At 44.8% G+C, this 26,239-nt stretch overlaps 1 protein-coding gene across 1 annotated transcript in view; it reads right to left on the reverse strand.

Annotated features, from left to right (window-relative positions):
* Positions 1-615: 615 nt before the first annotated feature.
* The window catches only part of LOC136581937 (C-signal-like), a 49,911-nt gene continuing 24,287 nt past the window's right edge, over positions 616-26,239 (reverse strand). The window contains exons 3-6 of the mRNA XM_066582629.1: positions 20,172-20,359; positions 6,069-6,230; positions 5,074-5,184; positions 616-862 (exon numbers count right to left, since the gene is read on the reverse strand). Of these exons, the coding sequence (XP_066438726.1) occupies positions 749-862; positions 5,074-5,184; positions 6,069-6,230; positions 20,172-20,359 (575 nt within the window). The 3' untranslated portion in view covers positions 616-748. The remainder of the gene's footprint in view (positions 863-5,073; positions 5,185-6,068; positions 6,231-20,171; positions 20,360-26,239) is intronic.

Genomic DNA, 26,239 nt, shown 5'->3' on the forward strand with positions numbered 1-26,239 from the left:
CCCCTTCTGGGTGCTCTCCTTGGGGAGAAGCGATGCCATCCCCTGACCCATTCATCCCCGCAGGTGTCTCAACACACACCCTCTTGACCTCCTTCAGACCTTTCATATTTTCCACTGATGCAAGAACCCCGCTCCGAGGTTTATTCCATTCTTGAGGGTAGGCATAAATTTATACTTTCAAATTCTTCTGTGACAATGCAAGTAAAACAGGTTTTGGTACTGTAGAGAAAGAAGAAGAGAATGTTCCATGGCTGCAAGTGCTGTTCACCAAGTTCAGGAATGCTGTGTTTTCTTCTTAGGGAGAGCGCCTAGAAGGTGAGTGAGTGAGGAGACTTATAAGGCCATTCATGCTCCTCTGGGTAGCATGAAAATAAGAGAGATGAAACAATGCCTCTGCCTGGCCATAGGCGGCACTGCAGAGGTATTGTTCCATCTCCCTTTTGAAAATTTTGTTTACTCCTGAAATTAACTACAATGTATTATAATATTGTAAATTGAGTTATCACAATGCACTAGACATGTTGAAGATTGCTACATCTATAGATGTGTTTGCTTTTCCCTATGTTTACAGTCACAATGCATTATAAATCATATGTCATTGACGAGTCCAAATACTTTCTGTTTCAAGAAGTTTTTTTATTTTATTGGAATTAAGCATATTTATATTATTACAAAACAATATAGTACAGCAACACAGTTAAAATGTAATGTTGCATATAACTGAAGCAATAATATGTTGTGGTGTATTTTACCAAGGCACTACATTTCCCTCCCAGTCCATGTGAATTCCAGAATGCTTCTCAGACAGACTATCCAGAACCTTGAGAATTCCTTTGACACTCTGCTCCACTGTCAGAGGGGCCTAAAAACAAGTCAGGGACAAAAAGTATTTATTTCCTTTTCTGCATAAGGTTGTTGAATTCCTTAAAGGGGTTCTGACATGAAAAAAAAAAAATTGTACTCACCTTGCCTGGCCTGGCCCGATCGCCAGGCATGTCCCCTCCAGCCGGCATCTTCTTCTGTGCCTTTAAAGCAGAGCAGGAGCGGTCAAAAAGACCGCTTCCTGCTCTGGTCCGTCCGTCAGGCACTTCCGAGGTCAACGGACGGACCGCCACAGCAAGCACGTCACGAGCAGTGCTTGCTGTGGGTGGCCCGTCCGTCCGGCTGAACTCCGGAGTGCTGCGCATGCGCAGTGGAGACGCAGCCCGTCCTGACTCCTGTCAGAGGGCACCTCTCCACTGCGCATGCGCGCGATCCCGGAGCAGCGCGGCTGCTGGAGGAAGAAGACTGCCTGCCGGGAGGCATACTAGCACTTTCTGCTTAGGTTAAGCAGCGCTGCTGATTAGAGCCACCTGATTGGCTCTTCGGCACCACGTGACTGCACAGCGTGCACCAATCAGGTGGCTCTAGTCAGGCTGCTTAACCTAAGCAGAAAGTGCTAATATGCTGCCGGGAGATGACCCCCCGATGTCAACAACAACAGGAGAACAGGTAAGTATAAGATGTTTATGCTTTAGCAGCCATTAACCCATGGGTTCCCTGGGTCCATTAAGCAGACCAGGGAACAATGGCTGCTAAAGCATAAAAAAATTATTCATGTCAGAACCCCTTTAAGTTAGAAAATGTACACTGAAATAAAGTATTAAAATGGGTTCTGTAATTTGTGTCAGTCATTTTTATATATAATATATAGTCTCGGGTGAAGAGGGTGGCTACGCAATGGCTTGGGTTGGTGTCATGTCTCATCAGAACTGTTGGCGGTATGATTGACAATAGCAGGGAAGCAAATTTAAGTGACAGAATGAGCGACATACCCATGGACAGATCTGAATTTGATGCAAAAGGCTGAATTAAGGATCGTTAACAGCTGAAGGCATAGTCGCCTAGGAATTCCTGAAAAGGGCAATCCCACTGCTTGAAAGCAGCAAAGCCCAAGTCAAAAACACAAGAGATACCAAATGAAAAAAAGCTGCACAAAGAAAGCTGAGAACAAAATACAAAGCATACTATCAACCACTGAACAAGAGTGGCACCATGCACTAGTGAGTGCAGAGTTGTAGAGCACCACAACCTCTAGTTTAACCCCTTAGTGACGGAGCTTTTTTGCTTTTTTCCATTTTTGTTTTTTCCTACTCCCTATTCGCTGTATGTGGGCTTGTTTTTTGCGGGATGAGTTGTATTTTTCAATGGCACTATTTATTGTACCATATAATTTACTGAAAAACTTTTTAAATATTCTTAGCGGAGAGAAATGGAAAAAAAACGACATTCCACCATCTTTCGGTGCGTCCTGTTTCTACAGCATACAAATTGCAACAAAAACGACCTGATATTTTTATTTTATGGGTCAGTACGATTGCTACGATACCAAACTTCTATAGTATTTTTTTTTGCTGTAGTGCTTTTATTTTTTTTTTTAAAGATATTTAATTTTTTTCAATTATTTTCTGCAGTCATTTTGTGCGCGCAATACCTTTTTAATTTTTTCGTCAACATAGTTGAGCAAGGACTCATTTTTTGCGGGATGTCCTGACGTTTCTGATAGTATCAATTTGGAATACATACGACTTTTTGATCGCTTTTTATTGCGTTTTTTCTGGGAGACAGGGTAACTAAAAAAGTGTATTTCTGGCGTTCTTTATTTTTTTTTTCAGACGACGTTCACCGTGCGGGAAAAGTAATGCACTACTTTGATAGATCGGACTTTTACGGACGCGGCGATATCAAATACATATTTTTATTTTATGATTTTGATTTTTTAATAATGGATATGGCAAAAGGGGGGTGATTTAAACTTTTATAACTTTTTTTTTTTAGAAAAAAACTTTATTGATTATTTTTTTTACATTACTTTGAAGTCCCCCTAGGGGACTTTAACATGCAATGCTTTGATCGCTCCTGCAGTATGACGTAATGCTATAGCATTACGTCATACTGCTTTTTTACAGGCAGTCTTTCAAGCCACCCTGTGTGGATGGCTTGATAGGCAGTCTGCTAAGGCAGCCCTGGGGCCATTCATTAGGTCCCTGGCTGCCATGACACCTGCACGGCTCCCCCGATCTCACCGCAGGGGGCCGTGCGGGACCCCCGAACAGCGTCCAGGGGATTTAAATGCCGCTGTCAGAATTGACAGCGGCATTTAAAGGGTTAATAGCCACGATCGGCCGAACGGCCGAGCGCAACTATTGCCCGCGGGTGTCAGCTGTAATAAACAGCTGATGCCCGCACTGTATGGAGGGAGATAGCGCCGCTACCTCCCTCCATACACGTCCTGCAACAGCAGGACGTAGTTTTATGATAGGGCTGTCACTAAGGGGTTAAACAAGCACCTGACCAGTATACACTAAATATAACTGGCATCCTCTGTAGAGAGAATATATACCACAAGTTTTCCCTGGCTAGGCATTCAATCATCTCAGTCAGTTTATCAGTACAGCTATGGAAGGGAGATATTTCTCCCGCATTGGCAAGGGCCGAATGAAGCTGTGCATTCATAGTAACATAGGATGTTAGGCTGAAGGGGGACAATGTCTGCCTGTTTCCACTACCCCTTGTTGATCCAGAGGAAGGCAAAAAAAAACCAATGACGCAGAAGCCAATTTAGCACATTTGGGGAAAATAATTCCTTCCCAACTCCATACTGTCAGTTAGAATAATCCCTAGATCAACGTTTTGAAAGTTCCTACCTGACTCCAAAAACCCACTGGTTATTTAATGTCTATATTCTGTAATATCATAGCGCTCTAGTAAGGCATCTAGTTCCCTCTTAAACTCCGCTATTAATTTTGCCAGCACCATGTCCTCAGGCAGAGTGTTCCACAGTCTCACTGCTCTTACAGTAAAGAACCCCATTCTGTGTTGGTGATGAAACCTTTGTTTCTCTAGACATAGGGGATGCCCTCTTGTTACCGTCGCAGTCCTGGGTATAAAAAGATCAATGGAGAGATGCTTGTATTGTCCCTTAATGTATTTATTAGAGATGAGCGAACGTACTCGGTAAGGCCGATTTCGCAATCGAGCACCGCGATTTTCGAGTACTTCACTACTCGGGTGAAAAGTACTCGGGGGCGCTGTGGGTGAGTGGGGGGTTGCAGAGGGGAGTGGGGGGGAGAGAGAGAGAGAGCTCCCACCTGTTCCGCGCTGCTACCCCCCGCTCCACCGCACCACGCCCCGCCCCACAGCGCCCCCGAGTACTTTTCACACTAGTAGTGAAGTACTCGAAAATCACGGTGCTCGATTGCGTAATCGGCCTTACCGAGTACGTTTGCTCATCTCTAGTATTTATACATAGTTATTTGGTCGCCCCATATCCATCTTTTTTCCAGGGTGAATAATCCCAATTTTGTTAGCCTCTTTGGGTATTCCAGTCCTCCAATTCTGTTTATTAATTTAAGTCTAAATGACTCCTGCTAAATTGCAGGACCTCAAAAGACATTGCTTAGGATAGGCCTTCAATAGTAGATTTGTGGGAGTCCATTGCCTGGGATCCCTACTGATCAGCTATTTGCTGGGCTGGTGCATTTAAACATTGAGCTGATCTCTGCAGGAAGCACACAGCTCCATTCCTGCTCTAGTGACCAGGCTTGGTATTGCAGGTCATTAGCAACTTTGCCTACCTTTGCCTTGTAATACCAATCCTGGCCACGGCAGTAGGAATGGCACTGTCTTTTTCCAGAAATCAGCTCAGTGCATCAGCACAATGGACCAATGAACAGTTGATCGGTGGGGTGCCTGCACAGCAGCCTCCCGCTGATCTACTGCAGAAGGACTAGCAGAAAAAAATGGAGCTGGAAACTTAGTCTAAACAATGAATGATATATTATGAAAATTATGAAGTTATATGCCCTAGATTTAGGGAGAAAATAGTATGAATAAAATATTTTATTGGATATGTTTCTTTGTATTGAATATAATTTGCATTAACATATACAAGTTGAATAAGGGCCTAGGGATAAGTTTGATGCATGCGCCAAGACCTTTCCAATTATATATTCTAAACATAATTAAAAAAATAAGTCTGTAGGTGGCATACACATAGTGGCACTACCAAATTATATCCCATCCAATACTCACGGTAGGACCTCCAAGGTCTGTTTGAACCCATCCTGGGTGGATAGCAGTGCACAAAATACCATCTTTCTTGTAAGTCAAAGACTCGCACTGTGTGAGCATATTAAGAGCAGCCTACAAAGAAAACAGCAATTCAATGTAAAAATGTCAAAATAGAAAAGATTAAACTTGTCAATCCTGATTATTACCATCTAGGACAATTTTAATATAAATAATCCAAAATTATCACACAGACTGGTGTGATAATTTGCTCATATTTCATATGCAGTCACATATGAATATACATACAGTACTGCACTGCTAACTATGGACCCATTTTCCTTTTTATTTCAAGATTCATGGAATGTTTGGTCTACTCTCCTCTAATCAGTTATCTTCCTGTTAGCTCTCTTCTTGACCCCAATACAATTTGGTTTCCCTACATAAACTGTCCTTGAGGGTGCATTCTGACAAGCGTATGTAGGTGCACACAAAACCACGCTCCTATTAGAAACATTGCTTCCCTATGGTGTGTTCACATGTCCGTATTTTACAGGCGTGCAAACACACGTACCTGCAAAACATAGGACATGCGTGCACCATAGGTCCGTGTTGCATGTTAATATTCCCCAGCGGGGAGTCACCTTGTCACTGAACACTGACAGCGCTGTCACAGTTTTCAGTGACAAGGGGACTCCCCGCGAGGAGTAAAGAATCCCCTGCCACAGCTGTTACAGTTGTGGCAGAGGATTTCTTCATCTCCGCGGGGCTGAAGAATTCCCCTGCCACAGCTGTTACAGCTGTCACAGCTGTAGCAGAGGATGATTTTCGGGGAAGGGCTTATATTTAAAGCCCTTCCCCCAAAATCCCTGCCGGGCTTGCCGGCAGCCCATTGCTTTCAATGGGGCTGCAGAAGCACCGGTCTCATTGTAACAGCTCATTGTGATAGCTGTGGCAGGGGATACTTCACTCCCCGCAAGGAGTCCGCTTGTTACTGAACATCCTGTACAGTAGCATACCTTGCTGCATCGATAGGATAGCACAGGGAATGCGTAGAAGGACTCTGGTGTTTTCTCAATGGATCCTAGCAGTGTGGAAATGTTTATTACAGCAGCCTTGCTGCAACTCAAAGGCTTTCGTTGGTTTTCTGCTGCAGCCTTCTTCAAAAATGGCAGCAATGCCTGAAAAAATAAATACAAATTGCATTATATTTCACTATTTTATAAATTGAATTGATAGTACCTTTTCCTAGGTTAAGAAATATGATGTAGTAATTATACCATTAATCTAGTGAGTGAGAGGTTTGTTCTTCATCTACGGTATATTTGACATTCAAGAAAACATTCAAAATACTTAGAGGCGTATTATGGTTGTGAAGCAAATTTTGAAAAATTTCAGGTATGAAAGGTGTTTGCGCCATATTTATGCACAGCTGGTTATGGGTATAAATCACACGGCCATTACCTTCTTATCCTGCCCTCAGTTTCTGATGTTTCCCTGCATCACTATTCTCCAAGATGGTCACCAAATCCCTGCTGATATGCAGCTTGAAACTACATTTTGCACTATTCCCTGTTCTTTGTTTTCTTTCTATGCACTTTCCCGCTGACCACTGCCCTGCTCAGCAATCCAGTTCCAAGAACTGAAGAGAAAACAAAACTAGCCCCAATTGTTCCTACTGAGCAAGCCTAATCTGTAGCGCTGGAATGCCCATAGGTTGTATCTAGAGCAACCTGGGAATAAGCACTTCTGAAGTGCCAGAAGAAGGCGAAGGTTCATAGAGCTGCAGACACAAAATCAAAAGCAGACCCACATTACAAACTTTAATAACTTTTCATTAGCATTCATTTGACAACAGCTTCACATAACTGGAATTCCCTTTAACCCCTTAAGGACATGGCCGTATAAGGGCTTGTTTTTGTGTGGCGAACTGTAGTTTTTATCGGTGCCATTTTTCGGTACATAGACTATATTGTAAAACTTTTATTATTTTTTTATGATCGCAGGGAGAGAAAACGCATCAATTCTGCCAGAGATTTATTTATTTTTTAAATTATGCAGCATAAATGACACAATACATTTTTTCAGCATTTTTTTTACAACGATACCAAAATTCTTATATTTTTGGGGGGTTTTCCAATAAACCTGTTCTACAATAAAAAAACATTTTTTTCTAAATCACTGCATTCAAAGTCCTATAACTTTTTTATTTTTCCATGCTCGGAGCTATCTGAGGGCTTGTTTTTTGTGAAACGAGCTGTAGTTTTTATTGGTACCATTTTGGGGTGCATACGGCTTTTTTGATCACTTTTATTGCATTTTTTTTCTATGGGAGTAGTGTGTGACAAAAAGGGTTAAGTGGGGAGCACTATGTGAGAGAGAAGGGTCCATGCAGGTCAATATGATAGAGAGGAGGGATCTGTGATGAACAGTAGGCAAGAGAAGAAGGTTCCATGGAGGCAGTATGTGGAAATAGGGGTGTGTGGGGAGCAGTATGTGAGGGTGAGGGGGCCATGGGGAGTAGTGGGTAAGAGAGAGAGGGAGGCTTCAGGAGCTATCGTAGCTGTGTAAGAAGAGGGTGGCATGTGGAGTGGAGCTGACTGTGTTTTTAATAGTCAAAGTTAGGCAAGGGTTAGAAACAGAATAAACATTAGCAGAAACTTTAACATAAATAGCAGTAACAAACTAAACTATTTAGGCATCCACCCTAGGCACAGTGACGGGTTTGGAGGTGGATGAATTATGGGAGTGTACTCTGGCCATTAAAGAGACTGGGGGGAGCACATGTAGGCCCTAAGGAGAGAGGGCAGGGAGCGAGCAGAGGAAAAGGAAGGAGCTGGAGGTAGGACCCTATGTACTGTACATGCGGTGGAGACTGCTAGCAGCAGCAGAAGCAAGTGATCCATGGTGGAAGTGAGACGTGACAAATACTAATTCATTATAGATAAATATGAGGGCATGTACTAAAACATTATGGCCCTAATGGTCCATTTTATAATAAAAACAAATGAAAGTGATCTATGGACATGATTTGAGACACCATGGGCCCTGTTAGTTAAGGTGCTATAATAGCTCCAAACTATCCTAAGTTATCTTAAATCCTATCCTAATTATCTTAAATTCTATCCTAGAAATTATTTTATCCTAAATCCTATCCTTAAATAAATGACCTATAAAATCAAATGTTCACCCTTCTAAATATGCTTTCTATAGGTCTCACTATGTCAAAGTCATGTGTTTGTCCTTTATCTTGGCACACGACATAGCAAACTCTGATCATACATAGAGATGAGCGAACGTACTCGTCCGAGCTTGATACTCGTTTGAGTATTAGCGTGTTCGAGATGCTCGTTACTCGAGACGAGTACCACGCGATGTTTGAGTTACTTTCACTTTCATCTCTGAGACGTTAGCGCGCTTTTCTGGCCAATAGAAAGACAGGGAAGGCATTACAACTTCCCCCTGCGACGTTCAAGCCCTATACCACCCCCCTGCAGTGAGTGGCTGGCGAGATCAGGTGTCACCCGAGTATATAAATCGACCCCCTCCCGCGGCTCGCCACAGATGCATTCTGACATAGTTCAGGGAAAGTGCTGCTGGTGCCGGAGCTGCTATAGAGAGAGCGTTAGGAGTTATTTTAGGCTTCAAGAACCCCAACGGTCCTTCTTAGGGCCACATCTAACCGTGTGCAGTAGTGTGGAGGCTGCTTTTTGCAGTGTTGCACTTTTTTTGTATATCGGCCGTGCAGAGCATTGCGTCCTGCAGTAATTTTACATTGTCCAGGGCCAGTAGTGGTGAGGCAGGGACAGAAGACATATTTAGTGTATATAGGCAGTGGGCCTTTCCAAAACCATTTGGGAAAAAAAATCTATTTGGGCTGCCTGTGACCGTCCTCAGTGTACTGGGTCTCTGCTGGGGGTAGTTGTCCTAATTAATACGCAGCCAGCTAAGTGTTACAGCAGGCTTGCGCAAAATTCTTTTTCTGCCGCTGTGTTGCCTGTTACATCACCGCTGTATTCCTGTCCACAGTGAAACAGTCTGCTGTAATTTTACATTGTCCAGGGCCAGTAGTGGTGAGGCAGGGACAGAAGACATATTTAGTGCATATAGGCAGTGGGCCTTTCCAAAAACATTTGGGAAAAAAAATCTATTTGGGCTGCCTGTGACCGTCCTCAGTGTACTGGGTCTCTGCTGGGGGTAGTTGTCCTAATTCATACGCAGCCAGCTAAGTGTTACAGCAGGCTTGCGCAAAATTCTTTCCTGCCTCTGCTGTGCGTTCCGTAAGCAAAGTCAGCCTCCAACCACAGGCCAATAAGCGGCACATTTAATTACAGCGTTCTCTTTCTGCACTACTGGTAATACAGCATGCTGAGGGGTAGGGGTAGGCCTAGAGGACGTGGACGCGGGCGAGGACGCGGAGGCCCAAGTCAGGGTGTGGGCACAGGCTGAGCCAGTGCGGTGGCCAGGGGTAGAGGCAGGGCAAGACCGAATAATCCACCAACTGTTTCCCAAAGTGACCCCTCGCGCCATGCCACCCTGCAGAGGCCAAGGTGCTCTAAGGTGTGGCAGTTTTTCACAGAGACGCCTGACGACCGACGAACAGTGGTGTGCAACTTTGTCGCGCCAAGATCAGCTGGGGAGCCACCACCACCAGCATGCGCAGGCATATGATGGCCAAGCACCCCACAAGGTGGGACGAAGGCCGTTCACCGCCTCCGGTTTGCACCACTGCCTCTCCCCCTGTGCCCCAACCTGCCACTGAGATCCAACCCCCCTCTGAGGACACAGGCACGAGTGCCTACCGTCCTGCACCCACACCCTCACCTCCGCTGTCCTCGGCCCCATCCAGCAATGTCTCTCAGCGCAGTGTCCAGACGTCGCTAGCGCAACTGTTTGAGCGCAAGCGCAAGTACGCCGCCATGCACCCGCACACTCAAGCGTTAAACGTGCACATAGCCAAATTGATCAGCCTGGAGATGCTGCCGTATGGGCTTGTGGAAACTGAGGCTTTCAAAAGCATGATGGCGGCGACAGCCCCGCGCTACTCGGTTCCCAGTCGCCACTACTTTTCCCGATGTGCCGTCGCAGCCCTGCACGACCACGTCTCCCGCAACATTGTACGCGCCCTCACCAACGCGGTTACTGCCAAGGTCCACTTAACAACGGACACGTGGACAAGCACAGGCGGGCAGGGCCACTATATCTCCCTGACGGCACATTGGGTGAATTTAGTGGAGGCTGAGACAGAGTCAGAGCCTGGGACCGCTCACGTCCTACCCACCCCCAGAATTGCGGGCCCCAGCTCGGTGCTGGTATCTGCGGCGGTGTATGCTTCCTCCACTAAACCACCCTCCTCCTCCTCCAATGCAACCTCTGTCTCGCAATCAAGATGTGTCAGCAGCAGCACGTCGCCAGCAGTCGGTGTGGCGCGGCGTGGCAGCACAGCGGTGGGCAAGCGTCAGCAGGCCGTGCTGAAACTACTCAGCTTAGGAGAGAAGAGGCACACGGCCCACGAACTGCTGCAGGGTCTGATAGAGCAGACCGACCGCTGGCTTTCGCCGCTGAGCCTCCAACCGGGCATGGTCGTGTGTGACAACGGCCGTAACCTGGTGGCGGCTCGGCAGCTCGGCAGCCTCACGCACGTGCCATGCCTGGCCCATGTCTTTAATTTGGTGGTTCAGCGCTTTCTGAAAAGCTACCCACACTTGTCATACCTGCTCGGAAAGGTGCGCCGGGTCAGCGCACATTTCCGCAAGTCCAAGACGGACGCTGCCACCCTGCGGACCCTGCAACATCGGTTTAATCTGCCAGTGCACCGACTGCTGTGCGACGTGCCCACACGGTGGAACTCTACGCTGCACATGTTGGCCAGACTCTATGAGCAGCGTAGAGCTATAGTGGAATACCAACTCCAACATGTGCAGCGTAGTGGGAGTCAGCCTCCTCAATTCTTCACAGAAGAGTGGGCCTGGTTGGCAGCCATCTGCCAGGTCCTTGGAAACTTTGAGGAGTCTGCCCAGATGGTGAGCGGGGATGCTGCAATCATTAGCGTCACCATTCCTCTGCTATGCCTCTTGAGAAGTTCCCTGCAAAGCATAAAGGCACACGCTTTGCGCTTGGAAACGGAGGCGGGGGAAGACAGTATGTTGCTGGATAGTCAGAGCACCCTCATGTCTATATCTCAGCGCGTTGAGGAGGAGGGGGAGGAGCATGAGGAGGAGGGGGAAGAGACAGCTTGGCCCACTGCTGAGGGTACCCATGCTGCTTGCCTGTCATCCTTTCAGCGTGTATGGCCGGAGGAGGAGGAGGATCCTGAAAGTGATCTTCCTAGTGAGGACAGCCATGTGTTGCGTACAGGTACCCTGGCACACATGGCTGACTTCATGTTAGGATGCCTTTCTCGTGACCCTCGTATTCAACGCATTCTGGCCACTACGGATTACTGGGTGTACACACTGCTCGCCCCTTGCTATAAGGAGAACCTTCCCACTCTCATTCTCGAAGAGGAAAGGGGTTCGAGAGTGTTGCTATACCACAGGACCCTGGCGGACAAGCTGATGGTAAAATTCCCATCCGACAGCGGTAGTGGCAGAAGGCGCAGTTCCGAGGGCCAGGTAGCAGGGGAGGTGCGTAGATCGAGCAGCATGTACAGCCCAGGCAGTGCAACAGTCTTTAAGGGCCTGGCCAGCTTTATGGCTCCCCAGCAAGACTGTGTCACCGCTCCCCAGTCAAGGCTGAGTTGGCGGGAGCACTGTAAAAGGATGGTGAGGGAGTACGTAGCCGATCGCACGACCCTCCTCGGTGACGCCTTTGCCCCCTACAACTACTGGATGTCGAAGCTGGACACGTGGCCTGAACTCGCGCTGTATGCCCTGGAGGTGCTTGCTTGTCCTGCGGCTAGCGTCTTGTCAGAGAGGGTGTTTAGTGCGGCTGGGGGAATCATCACGGATAAGCGTACCCACCTGTCAACCGACAGTGCCGACAGGCTTACACTCATCAAGATGAACAAAGCCTGGATCTCCCCAGACTTCTCTTCTCCACCAGCGGACAGCAGCGATACCTAAGCAATATGTAGGCTGCACTCGCGGATGGAAGCATCGTTCTCTATCACCATCAAAAACGGGGACCTTTTAGCTTCATCAATCTGTGTATTCTATTCATCCTCCTCCTCCTGCTCCTCCTCCTGAAACCTCACGTAATCACGCCGAACGGGCAATTCTTCTTAGGCCCACAAGGCTCAGTCATATAATTTTTGTAAACAATTTTTAGACGTTTCAATGCTCATTAAAGCGTTGAAACTTTCACCTGAACCAATTTTTATTTTAACTGGGCTGCCTCCAGGCCTAGTTACCAATTAAGCCACATTAACCAAAGCGATTAATGGGTTTCACCTGCCCTCTTGGTTGGGCATGGGCAATTTTTCTGACGTACATTAGTACTGTTGGTACACCAATTTTTTGGGGCCCTCGCCTACAGTGTAATCCAATTAATTTTTTGCCCACCTGCATTAAAGCTAACGTTACATCAGCTGTGATGGGCAATGCAATGGGATATATTTATGTACCGCCGGTGGCTTCCTGGCACCCACCCATGCTGTGGGTCCACAGGGAGTTGTAACTGCATGTGTCCACTTCTAAAGAACCCCAGTCTGACTGGGGCATGCAGTGTGGGCCGAAGCCCACCTGCATTTAATCGGACGTTACCTCAGCTGTGATGGGCACTGCAATGGGATATATTTATGTACCGCCGGTGGCTTCCTGTCACCCACCCATGCTGTCGGCCCACACGGAGTTGTAACTGCATGTGTCCACTTCTAAAGAACCCCAGTCTGACTGGGGCATGCAGTGTGGGCCGAAGCCCACCTGCATTTAACATGACATTACCTCAGCTGTGATGGGCAATGCAATGGGATATATTTATGTACCGCCGGTGGGTTCCAGGGAGCCACCCATGCTGTGGGTGCACACGGAATTCCCATTGCGGAGTTCTACCTGCCTGTGACTATTTATAAAAAAACGCGGTCTGACTGGGGCATGCAGACACCTTGACAGAATGAATAGTGTGTGGCACATAGGTTCCCCATTGCTATGCCCACGTGTGCAGCTCCTGATGGCGGTGGCACAGGATTATATTTCTCATTGCTTCTGTACAGCATTGTGGGCTATCGCCCCGCCCCTTTTAAAGAGGGTCGCTGCCTAGCCGTGCCAACCCTCTGCAGTGTGTGCCTGCGGTTCCTCCTCATGGCAGACGCACTTATAAATAGACATGAGGGTGGTGTGGCATGAGTGCAGCTGAAGGCTGCGCAGGGACACTTTGGTGTGCGCTGTGGACACTGGGTCGTGCGGGGGGGGGGGGTGTTTGGGCAGCATGTAACCCAGGAGAAGTGGCAGGGGAGTGTCATGCAGGCAGTGATTGTGCTTTGTTGGAGGTAGTGTGGTGCTTAGCTAAGGTATGCATTGCTAATGAGGGCTTTTCAGAAGTAAAAGTTGTTGGGAGGGGGGGGGGCCTCTCTTGCCGCTATTGTGGCTTAATAGTGGGACCTGGGAACTTGAGATGCACAACATGTAGCCCCTCGCCTGCCCTATCCATTGCTGTGTCGTTCCCATCACTTTCTTGAATCGCCCAGATTTTCACAAATTAAAACCTTAGCGAGCATCGGCGATATACAAAAATGCTCGGGTCGCCCATTGACTTCAATGGGGTTCGTTACTTGAAACGAACCCTCGAGCATCGCGATAATTTCGTCCCGAGTAACGAGCACCCGAGCATTTTCGTGCTCGCTCATCTCTAATCATACACTTTTTGACAAACTCTCCCTCATTAAAGGATCAAGATGATTTTGCAATCTCTGTTGCCACACTAAAACTAGCCTTTGTGACATGGCTTTTGTGAACATAGTCTGTTATGAAACCAAATTTCTTTTTAACGTCTCTACTTTCTGACGCTTTTGCGCTGTGTCCAGGTTCTTATAATTGTCATGGTGTTTCGTTTCATAGTGTTTTACAGCTATGTTGGCTCCGCACACTAGACAAACAGGTCTGTCCTTTCTATTTGTGAACAGATATGTTGCCTCATACTTTTCTAAAAAGCTTCTGTTTCCCACCTTTCGTTTGCCCATTTTTGGGAGGGGTAGACTAATGTGACTGGTAGAATGAATGAATAAAGCACTAATGAATGTCATCAGAGGAGGGGAGCTTGTGGGTACTGATCGTTATGCCAATGAACAAGCAAAGCATTGTGTATAACTACACCACGGGACAGATTTGGCCCGCAGGCCAGAGTTTGACATTTCTACTCTATACTGACTCAGTCTACAGTAGCTGTACTGAAAGTTGTTAAAACTCTTGTGCTGCTGACCGGACATTCAGGGGTAGCTCATGGGACCACAGAGGGGTCACTATTATCTGCTGGAGCCACAGAGAGGGAACACTATCACTGTTTAGAGCCTGTATATATTATATGGTAACTGCAATATCTAGCGTTAGAAACCATTGACACTGCATTATTTATTACACTGAGTGATTCAATTCAGGTGTTTTCGTGACAGCTGTAGAAAACAGCTCTATGACGGAACCACTGATCAGAAATAATCAGAGCCATTCACTTGCATTAGTAAAATGGACACCCCTTTGGTGTCCACTTTACAAGGTTTCCATTTGTTTACATTATATTCAAAGTAAAGAATAGTGCAGTTAACTACATTATTCTATACTCCAAATAAAATAAACTTTTCTACAAAATCTCAATGCAACCAGCTCTCAATATGAACTATCCATTATAATTATATTTATCAGACCATTCTCCCCCAATTTCCTCAAACTTAGTCAAACAGCCTCTTTTTTATATATTCACCTCTCTTATCCTTGGAACAAAATCTCCTACTGCCAGAGGGGTGATGCAAGCTTTATCTTATGGGTAGTAACCAGCTTCTACTCTTGATACAATGCTCTCTGAATTCCCAAAAAAGTATGCCCTATTAAGCCCATCAACAATATCTAATATACAAATTTGGGGATTAAGACTAGAGATGAGCGAGCGTACTCGGAAAAGCACTACTCGCTCGAGTAATTTGCTTTATCCGAGTATTGCAGTGCTCGTCCCTGAAGATTCGGGTGCCGCTGCGGCTGACAGGTGAGTCGCAGCGGGGAGCAGGGGAGAGCGGGCGGGAGAGAGGGAGAGAAAGATCTCCCCTCCGTTCCTCCCCGCTCTCCCCTGCAGCTCCCCGCTCCGTGCCAGCACCTGAATCTTCAGGGACGAGCACAGCGATACTCGGATAAAGCACATTACTCGAGCGAGTAGTGCTTTTCCGAGTACGCTCGCTCATCCCTAATTAAGACCAATATCAACCATATACATTCTTTAATCATCTCTAGTACCCCATTCCAGAATTCAGACAATTTTACACAATCTCAGACTACATGTGTTAAATCTGCACCACCCATATAACATTTTGGACAGTCTGAAGTTAATCTAATACCCATGTTAAACAACTTTAATGGAGTATGATAAACTTCATGCACTAAATACAATTGCGATACTCGTTGACTTTCAGACAGAGATATCCTTGGAATCATACGTAACACTACAGCCCATTTATCTTTGCTAATATGGCTAAATCTTTTTCCTATTTTTTTATCTTTATGGGAATGGCTTTAAGTTATAAAAAGCATCTGTCTATATAAATAAGATATTACACCCTCCATAGCTACAGAACACCCAAGAAAATCCAACAAAGGGTGTTGAATTGTAAGCACAGATATTGATTGGGCCTGAGCAGCAAACATATTTCATAACTGAAGGAACTGGAAAAAATAACTATGAGGGAAAGTCATAAAGCTCTTTAAATTGTTCAAAACTATAAAAAAAGACCCTTCTAGACAGTTGATTTCTTTAAAGGGTCTCTATTTTAATTCTAGCAGACTTCCATTATAAACTCCTAGGTATCGTATGGAGTCTAAAAAATATTATGATGGAATTCAAACTGAAGAGTTTTAAAGTATATACCACATCTATTTTAATAAGATTTCTCCTGCCAATTATCGATAACGAGAGAGGACTGTAAACCTTGACCCCAGTCAATAGTGAGAACACAAAATCTTACCTTAGGGTGCATTCACACGAACGTATATCGGCTCGGTTTTCACGCCGAGCCGATATACGTTCTCCTCGTGTGCAGGGGGGGAGGATGGAAGAGCCCGGGGGCGGGGCTAAGGGCCGCGAATTAGCCCCACCCCCATCCCGCCTCTCCCCATTGCAAGTAGTGCAGAGGTGCGGAGAGGAGGCAGAGAGGGGGCGGGAGCTCAGTTCCTGCTCCTGGGCTCTTCCATCCTCCCCCCCCCCTGCACACGAGGAGAACGTATATCGGCTCGGCGTGAAAACCGAGCCGATATACGTTCGTGGGAATGCACCCTTAATTGCAGAAATAAAAAAATGAGCACCTGGCTCCCCTTCCTGAAAGACCTTCCTCTTCATAAAAAGACGCTTTCTTTTTGAAACACCTCGCAGATGATCTGCAAATTGAAACTGTCTCTGTCCAATTCCTTTCTGCCGGATTAGGCCTCAGTCAGATGGGCGCTTTTATGTGCAAATGTTTTGTGCGTTTGCGATCCGCATCTAGATGCTTTTCAATGGCAGAGGTCACATGTCCGAATTTTACATGCGCATAAAATTCGCACCTACAAAAGATAGAACATATGGGAGGCAATGGACGTGGTCATGCTTTTTTTTTTTACGCGCACAGTGCAATCCTTTTTACGCACAAATAAACGCCCATCTGACTGAGCCCTTAGTGGGAGAATATATATACGCTTGCTCTGCAACTAAAGTGCGTAGCTAAAGGATCCTAATGACATTCTGATATTTAGACTTACATAAGCTAACCTGCTGTATATAATGACCACGTATAAATGCGTTCACAGCATCCCACACTATATGACAGAAAGGGCCAATATTAATCAGTAAAAATTCCAATAGAGTTTCTTCTGTTGTAGCATTACCATCATTAACCAAAAAGAATTAAACTTGGAAACTCTATCCAAACCAAATCCCCCACCATTCGTAATCAATGACAAATAGAATGGAGAGTGATCAGACACAGTCTGTAGCAGATATTCCACTCTATAAACATGAGGTAGCATTGATGGAGTACCTATCTGAAGATCTATTCTAGAAAGCGTACTATGTGAACTGGAATAGCAAGAGCATTGTTGAACTTCTGGATTTCTCGACCTCCACAGATCACATAAACGTAATTCTATTAACAAGCGTGCAAAAGTAGTCGGACAAAGAGAAGCCGCTGTAGAGCCTTTATTAAATCTATCCAAACTGGGATCCAATTATTAAAATTGCTCACAATTATGTAGGAGCAGCAGGGAATATAGCCACAAATTCTATTACCTTCTTAATACATTCACTGGAATAAGGAGAGGAGATATATATTGAACCAAAAAACTTCTTTGGTGCAATAAACATTTTAAATAAACTAATCTCCCTATAGAATCTATAAAAGATGACCCACACTTAAAAATAAAAGATTTTTTATAAATCATTACACTTATTCCATGCAAATAACTTGAGTACAAAAAATGAAAAGAATGTGCTCATACAAAATGATGAAGTAAGTGTACAGTATCTCCCATTAAGTTGCTTCTAATTTCGGTTGAAATTGTGGAATAGATGAGAAAACAAGATATTTTTTGGTTTTATCCCCCATATCCCGCACATTCCACTAAATACTATTAATCTTTTGAACCATGGTAAATAATATTCCTTATTTATGTTTTATACATATAACTTAAGACATTGGCTGCATTGCATGGTAGAGGAGGAGAGAGAAGAGACAGGAAAAAACACCCTGCCACACCCAACTCCATACACATATACCCATATTCCCTAGGGCTCTTATCACCTAGGCATGTGCCGTCACATATGCACAGTACAGAAAACCTGCGCTGTTGCTGACACGGATCCCACGACCCTTCTACAGTGCTCACTGCGGAAGGGCCGCGGGACGGATGACTTCCATTGACTTCAATGGAAGCTGTTCGTGCGTAGCCTACACTAAAATAGAGCATGCTGCGATTTCCCACCCGCGAGCGGAAAATTGCAATTGATTTCCACTCGTGGGCAGGGAAAAACAATTTTGCATAGCATGCTTTGGCAAGTGTTTGCTGCGGAATCTGGGGGTGCATGCTGGACCCGGATTCTGCAATGCAAATATGGCTGTGTGCATTGAGCCTTATCAAAGAAAAAATCTCAATCTGCATCATAACTGTCAGCACTGCCAGATAACAAATAGCATAAGGCAGCTGTAAACCTCATAACCTTCTCTTAACATCTTGAAACTGCATCTGGTTTTCTTTGCACTAAATAATCTGGAAAGACAGCTATATGATGAATGTCCATAGTTATCGCTTTCATTTTTCTTGCTCACTTTAAAATAATGTCTCCGTCTTTGTAATAAAGGAGTTTTATCAAAACAGTTCTCGGCATGGCACCATGTGGAGGTAGTTTAGCAGGAACTCCATGAGCACTTTCCACAGCAAAGAAAGCTGACATAGTATCTTCTCCAATAGTTGATTTCAGCCATCCCTCAAAAAATTCTCTCAGATACTCCCACCTTTCCTAGAACCCTAGCAGTCACAAATTATTATTTATCCTAAGTAAATGCAAACAGTCTATCCATACTTTACAATATAAAGCAGATCATCTGGAAAATAGACTGAGGATAAATAAATTGTATCCTGCATAGGAACAATTTTTTCATTCCATTTGATTAGTATTTCCCTCTGTTTTAGACAACCATTCATTAACTTTCTGCAAATTGTGTTTTATAAATCCAAAATCCTCTTTCAGACCCTAAGGCTTGCTTCCCACAGACGGATTTCCGCCGTGTAATACGCGGTGAAAATCCGCAGCGTTGCCCGCAGCTATTAGGTTCTATTGAACCTAATAGCTCAATGCTCACGGTGCAGAATTCCATCGCGGAATTCCGCACCGTGAAATCACCCATCCTCACCCACGGCATGCTCTATTTGCCGCGGGTGTACACCCAGACGGCTTCCATTGCAATCAATGGAAGCCCGTCCGTCACGCTATCTTCCGCTGTAGCACAGCGGAAGATAGCGTGAAACCTCTTCCCCGCCCACCGCCAGCCACGTCATATGACGCAGCCGGCGCGTCATATGACACTGTGGCGCATGCTCGCCGAAGTGTCATGCGGGACGGAAGACGCCGGATCCGCAGGTAAGTATTGGGGTCTCTGGGGGGCGCCATGACGGGCTCCGCCGCGGAACTCCGCGGCGGAGCCCGTCACGGCCGTGTGCAGCCGGCCTAACTAAGCAGAGAAGGAAGCCAAAACAGTATTGCTTTTAGTCCCAGCTAGTAAAACATTGTATACAGTAGCTTCATTTTCTGTAACATTTGCAAATCCACACCACTAGCTTGTGCTAAAATGACCTTTATAATAGTATTCAAGATGAAGCATTTAAAACTTTGCCATGCTTGCCCTTCTCAGCAGAGTGAGCATAACATACTAAAAGTCCCATTAGAGAAGAGAAATATGACTGTAGATTTTTCATGAGCATTTCTTACTGGGGTTGCAGGAGCAAATTCCGCCAACCTGTTCACCGCATCGAGTCATTTTTCAGTAACGCGATCACAATGGTCAAAGCATTCAGTGCTTTCCACATGATTACCTTGTTCAATATTGCCTCACAATGCAAAGTATTTGCAATAGCGTTTACAAATGCTTGCACCTGTACACCATCATTAAATGCATGTACACCACCAGATTCTTTCCTTGTCATCATTGCACCTTGATTAAATGACAGACAGGCTTCACAACAGACCAACTCCTGCTATCACTGCTCCTCTGCTCCCCCACAACAGGAACCATGGTGCAGCACATCCAAAGGCCCATGGACCAGCAAGGCAACTAACACAGTCAAAAACACTGCCTCAAAGAAAAAAAAACAAGCTAGGAAGCTAGCATAACAGATGGGAATTGTCCTAGTGTGCCTCCACTGCTCATCTTGGCCTGATTATATGCACTGTATATCTGCTTCCTGTGGACAGAAGACAATAATATTTCAATTCTTTTTTTTTTATTATTATTTTCTTACCTTTGCCAGCAAAAATGGTCCAACTACATTTGTATTATAAACATTCATGAAGTCAGCAGAGTCTGCAGTTTCAAAATTGCTGTCCGGCATAATCCCTGCGTTATTGATCAATAAATTAAGCCCGACTCCATTTAGATGTTTTTCCAATACCTTTACAGCCTCTTTGATGCTATTGGCATCTGTGGTTTCTATAAAAGCAAATAAAAATTATTATAATAATTAGTAGCAATCCACACTTTTCTTCAATTACTACGACTTTAAAGGGGATCTGCCATGTTTTTTATGTTACGCTCACTGTGAGCAGCATAAAGTAGTGACAGATGGTGATTTCAGTGGTCTGTTTTATTATATAAAGTTGTTTTTAATCCCTTTTTCTACAGCCAGGTATGGCCTTCCTGACCAAGCCACATTTTTCAAATAATATCTGTCACTTTATACCTAATAACGTTGCAATATGTTTACTTATGCAAGTGATTTTTGTTACACATTGTTCTTTATTAGCAATCAACTTTGGTCAGCATGTTATATGTTTATTTATGAAAAAATACTACATTTACACAATATTTGGAAAATTAGCAATTTTTTAACTTTAACTTTGAATTTTTCTGCTTGTAAGACCCGTCTCACACGAGCGGATTTGGATTGCGGAATCCGTGATTGTTACCCGTGCGGATGATCTACTCACATTACAAATGAAATGAGCGGAAATAAAATCGCAGCATGTTCTATTTTTGTGCGAATTCAATACTGATGGCTTCTATTGAAGCTGTCTGACCTGTGGCCCATCCGCAATTGACATTGCGATTAGGTTGCGGGTACCCGTGTCATCGCCTAGTGACAGCACAAGAAATACAAAGATTTTTTTTTTTAAATCCCTATTGTGCATGACTGACGGCAAGCCGCCATGGTCATCTACAGTAAAGATAATTCAGGTATGCGCGGTTGCCGGCCGCGGTCAGAGACGGATTCCGCTGCGGGCTCTGCATGTGGAAATCCTACCTGGTGGGCTGCATTCACACAAATGTATAACGGCTTGGTTTTCACGCCGAGCCGATTTTCCTCGTCCTCATCTGCAGGGGGGGGGAGAATGAAAGAGCCAGGAGCAGGAACTAAGCTCCCGCCCACTCTCTGCCTTCTCTCCGCCCCTCTGCACTATTTGCAATGAAAGGAGGCGGGACAGGGGTGGGGCTAAGTTCCATTAATTAGCCCCACCCCGCCTCTACCCATTGCAAATAGTGCAGAGGGGCGGAGAGGAGGCAGAGAGGGGGCGGTAGCTCAATTCCTGCTCCTGGCTCATCCTACCTCCCCCCCCCCCTGCAGATGAGGACGACGTATATTGGCTCGGCGTGAAAACCGAGCCGATATACGTTCATGTGAATGCAGCCTAAGTGTGAGACCCACCTAAGACATGCAAATTAAAGTAGAATTTATCATATACTTTAAGTTGGCATCATTTTGTAAGCATCCTTTTATTTATTTTGGACATCAGAACGCTTATAAGTATAGAGGCAATTTTTCAAATTTTGAAGAAAGTATCCAAAAGCTAAGTGACCATGTTAGTTCTCAAAGGACCTTTAGAGGCCCCGCTGGGAGTAAAGAATCCCCTGTCACAGCTGTCAAAGGCAGGGGGTTCTTTACTCCCAGCGGGGAGTCCTCTTGTCACTGAACACTGTGACAGCTGTGGCAGAGGATCGAGATGTTCTCCCATTGATTTCAAAGGGACTGGTGCTTCTGCAGCCCTATTGAAAGCAATGGGCTGCCGGCAAGCCCTGCAGGGATTTTCGGGAAAGGGCTTTAAATATAAGCCCTTCCCTAAAAAATCATCCCTAGAAAGTGTTAAAAATAAAATAATATATATACTCACCTCTCCGCAGCTGCCGGAGCTCAGGTGCGTCCAGCCGCGTCTTCCCGTTGCACTGCTCTAAAATTCCTGCCGGCTGTAAGGGTTGTATCTGATTGGCTGAGTGCTCAGCCAATCACAGGCAGCGCTCAGCCATTCATTGAATGACAGCTGAGCGCTGCCTGTGATTGGCTGGGCGCTCAGCCAATCAGATCTTCATGACAGTGATGGGGCCCAAGCTGCTAGATGCGCCAGAGCCCCGACAGCAGCGGAGAGGTGAGTAGTTATTTTCTTTTTTTTTACACCAGATAGAAATGATTTTCAGGGAAAGGCTTATATCTAAAGCCCTTCCCTGAAAAATCACTGCAGGGGTGTCAGCATCCTATTGCATCAATGGGAAATCAATGGGAGAGCTTCACGATCCTCTGCAACATCTGTCACATCTGTGACAGGGAATCTTTACTCCCCGGGGGGACTTCCCTTGCCACTGAACACTGTGACATTTATTTGTTTAATTTATTTTTTTTTTTTTTACACAAACCAGGGATGATTTTTCCGGAATGGCTAATATTTCAAGCCCTTCCCTGAAAATAACTGCAGGGGTTGTCGGCAACCCATTGCTTTCAATAGGCACGGACCTGCATTCACGCGTGTTTGTGCACATACGTGGGTGCGCGGTTTTGTGCGCACACGCTCATCTGAAGGCACCCTAAAGGGATATATTGAGTGTTTTAGCCCCACTGATATTTTAGAATTGGGTTTTAGAAATGAATGATTACAATTAAAAAAAACATAGGTTTGGCCCTAGCTTTTTCACTTTAACAAAGAGCAATAGTTGAAAAATTACCCCACAGCCTTATCCCCAGTTTATTCCCAAGTAGAAAAATAGTCCATATGTTGATTTAAACTGCTGCTTGCGGGACAGGAGCTAGTGTGCTGAGCTCCCACCCCCTCTCCGCTCCTTGCCGCTGTTTGCAATGGGAGGTGCGGTGCTTAGCTCCGCCCCATCCCACCCTCCCATTGCAAACAGCGGTAAGGGGCGGAGAGAAGAGAAGGGGGAGGGAGTTTAGCAGTCATGCCTACCTAAAGGAGTTTAGCAGCTTCCTAGCTCTCTTCTCCGACAGCTGTCATTGGCTCCCATAAGAGTCTATGCAGGCGGCAGTGGCGTAAAAGCGCCCGGCCGGGCGCTTTTACGCTGCAGATATACGCCCCTGTGCACTGTTGCATTGTAAACCAATGCATCAGAGGGGCAGCATATATCGTTTGGGCGTGAAAACCTGGCCGATATATACCTGTGTGAATAAGCCCTAAAAGAGACTTTTTTATTTTTCCTACTATGGAGCTATGTTATGGCTTGTGTTTTGGAGGATAATGTGTATTGTTCTGTGGTGCATACAATTTTTTAGCTCTTTTTTTTATTCAGTTTTTTTTCTTTTGGAGGCAAGATGACCAAAATCATCAATCGTAACATAGTTTTGCCTTTTTTTTAATGTTGTGCACCATACAGGAGAGATAACATAACCTATTTAGATTACGAATTGTTATGAACCTTGCAATACCAATTTTTCAGGTTTTTTTTTTACATTTTTTCCACAGTAAATTATGTTTTATTGGGAAAATGGCAATTTCTATTCTTTTGTTATGTGATTTTGATTCTTGCATGAAAGTCTTTTTTATTTTTTTTATCACATATGGTCGTCCTACAAGGGGATTTGAAGAGCGATAGTCAAACTATCATTTTCTTCACTCATAGTAAGGCCTATTGCTGTCAGTCAAGAACTGACCAGATTAGGCCATCATAAATGACAGACTCAGAAGCCATGGCAACCATCAGCACCCAGCGATCCGATTTTTGGGGGTGCCAATAGAGTGAAGGACCACCCTCAATCTCCAAAGCTCGTACATGCCGCTGTCTGCATAGATGGTGGCATCTATAGTGTTAAATTGCCGAGATCAGAGCCAAGTTCAATCCTGGTGGTTGCAGTGAGATACGGGTGTAAGGGACTCAGCTTCTGAGCCCCCTTGTAACTGGATCTGTACATGTATAGTGCGTGTCCGGAAAGGGTTAAAAGTTGACAGCTTATTCTTGCAGCTCCCAGCAGGAGATAAGTCCAGTTTATTCATGATGTTCTGGAAGCTCGTCCACCCTCCATTATTGGTAGATTTCTCAGTATGTAGTGTAATAGCTAGAAAAGCAAGCAGCACCTCCTGAATAAACTGGACTCCTGTCTTGCTGGGAGATTCAGGGACACACTGTAATTTCTAAGTAACTACTGCAGTTTATCCCATAATTCAGGGCAGCATCAAAGACATTGCAGATTCCTACGTTCTGTTTTTTTTTTCGAAGGGAAGAATTTGCATAATTTTCTGAGGATGTTCTTCAACCTTATGGTATGTCCACATGTAGCATGAATGCTGCAGTTTTTCCGTGTGTAATTTCCCAAAGTAAAATCTACAGCATTTATAATGTGTGTGGATCTCATGTGGATGAGATTTTTAAAAATCACACCTGCACACTATGGAAAAAAAATCAGAGCGGAATACACAGTGGAATTTACATCAAAATCGCATGTTGTTAGCAAATTCACATCAAAATCTGCTATGTGTGGCCTGCCTGGGCAGAGTTGGAAGTTAAAGGGGTTGTCCAGTTGTTAACTATTGATGGTCTATCAATAGATCGGGGGAGATCCATCGCCAATGACTCCCACTGATTAGCTGTTCTCTGAGCTGCTGTTCTCAGGCACTGAGCTAATTTCTGCAGGAAGCGGGAAGCTCCATTCTCACTGCAGTGGCCAGGCTTGATATTGCAGACACCGAAATTAATGGGAACTTTGCCTTTTATACCATACCTGGCTAGTGCAGTAAGAACAGAGCTGTTTGTTTCTTGAAGATATCAGCTGAATGCACAAGCATATCAGCCCAAACAGCTGATAAGTGGGGTTTCCGAGTGGCAGACTCCCTCTGATCTATGATTTATGACCTAATGTGAGGATAGGCCATCACCATTTTATAACTGGACAACCTATTTAATTGAATCCACATCTTTAAGACACAGATACACTGCACTGCTGCCCAGCGCCCTCTATGTGATGCAGGCAACACAATGATGTCATTGCATTATCTACATCATTCCGCAGAATGTCAGTAAGAAGAGGCAAGGTGTATAGATAAATGAATAAAGTGATTTCTTGTATCCTTAATTTGGTCAGGATAAAACTAAGGTGAACTGTAATTGACCTGAGCCTGTAAAACTCCTTTAGGTATGCCCATTGTGTAGATCCTGTAACCAAATGGAGCAAATGTGTATCCTGTAAACCAAGGGAGCTTTGTAATTAACTGACAATGAGCCATCAATTACTGAATGGTCTTGTGACCATTAACATTGTAATTATCTGGCACTGAGCTATCAATTCTCTGAAGGGTCTTTTGTTCTTTGACTTGTAGATGCCTGAGGGATTAGCCACCCACAGGTGTGTAGGACTCAAAGTTGTCAATAGCTGCACGTACACATTTTTCTGTGTATATAAGCTGGGGTAGAACCAAGGTGGTCAGAGCAAACTGGTTCTATTACTGAAGGGGACAGTATAGCTACTACAGGGGACATTGTGACTATTACAAAAGGGGACATTATGGCTACTACACGGGACAGTATAGATATTACTAAAGGGGACACTATGGCTATTTATTACTTCAGGAGACAGTACTGCTATTTATTACTACAGGGGACATTGTGGTTATTTACTACTAAAGGAATCATTATTGCTATTTATTACTCCATGTGACAGTACAACTATTTATTACTACAGCGAACAATACGGTAGTTTATTATCACATAGCTCCTTATTTACTACAGGGGGACAATATTGCTTATTATTTATTGCAGGGGGACAATACAGCTATATAATACTACAGGGGGACAGTACAGCTATTTATTACTACAGAGGAACAGTATGGCTATTTATTTACTACAGGAAGGGCAGTGCAAATCATTATTCATTACAGGGGGACAGTGCTGCTTGTTATTTAGTACGCTGGAAATTCCTACAGGTGCCCTGGCTTCATCCCACATTTCAAAAACATGCTAATAGGTGAATTTAAAAAACTGTGAGAAATCAGGTGCTATATAAATAAAGGTGATTGTTATTGAATACTACCAACAAGGCAAAATTATAGAGTTCTGCTAATTTCTTATTATAGTATTGGACAATAAGCAACAACGCATCCAGCA

The sequence above is a fragment of the Eleutherodactylus coqui genome, chromosome 11 (assembly GCF_035609145.1).
Source record: "Eleutherodactylus coqui strain aEleCoq1 chromosome 11, aEleCoq1.hap1, whole genome shotgun sequence".
NCBI lineage: Eukaryota > Metazoa > Chordata > Amphibia > Anura > Eleutherodactylidae > Eleutherodactylus > Eleutherodactylus coqui.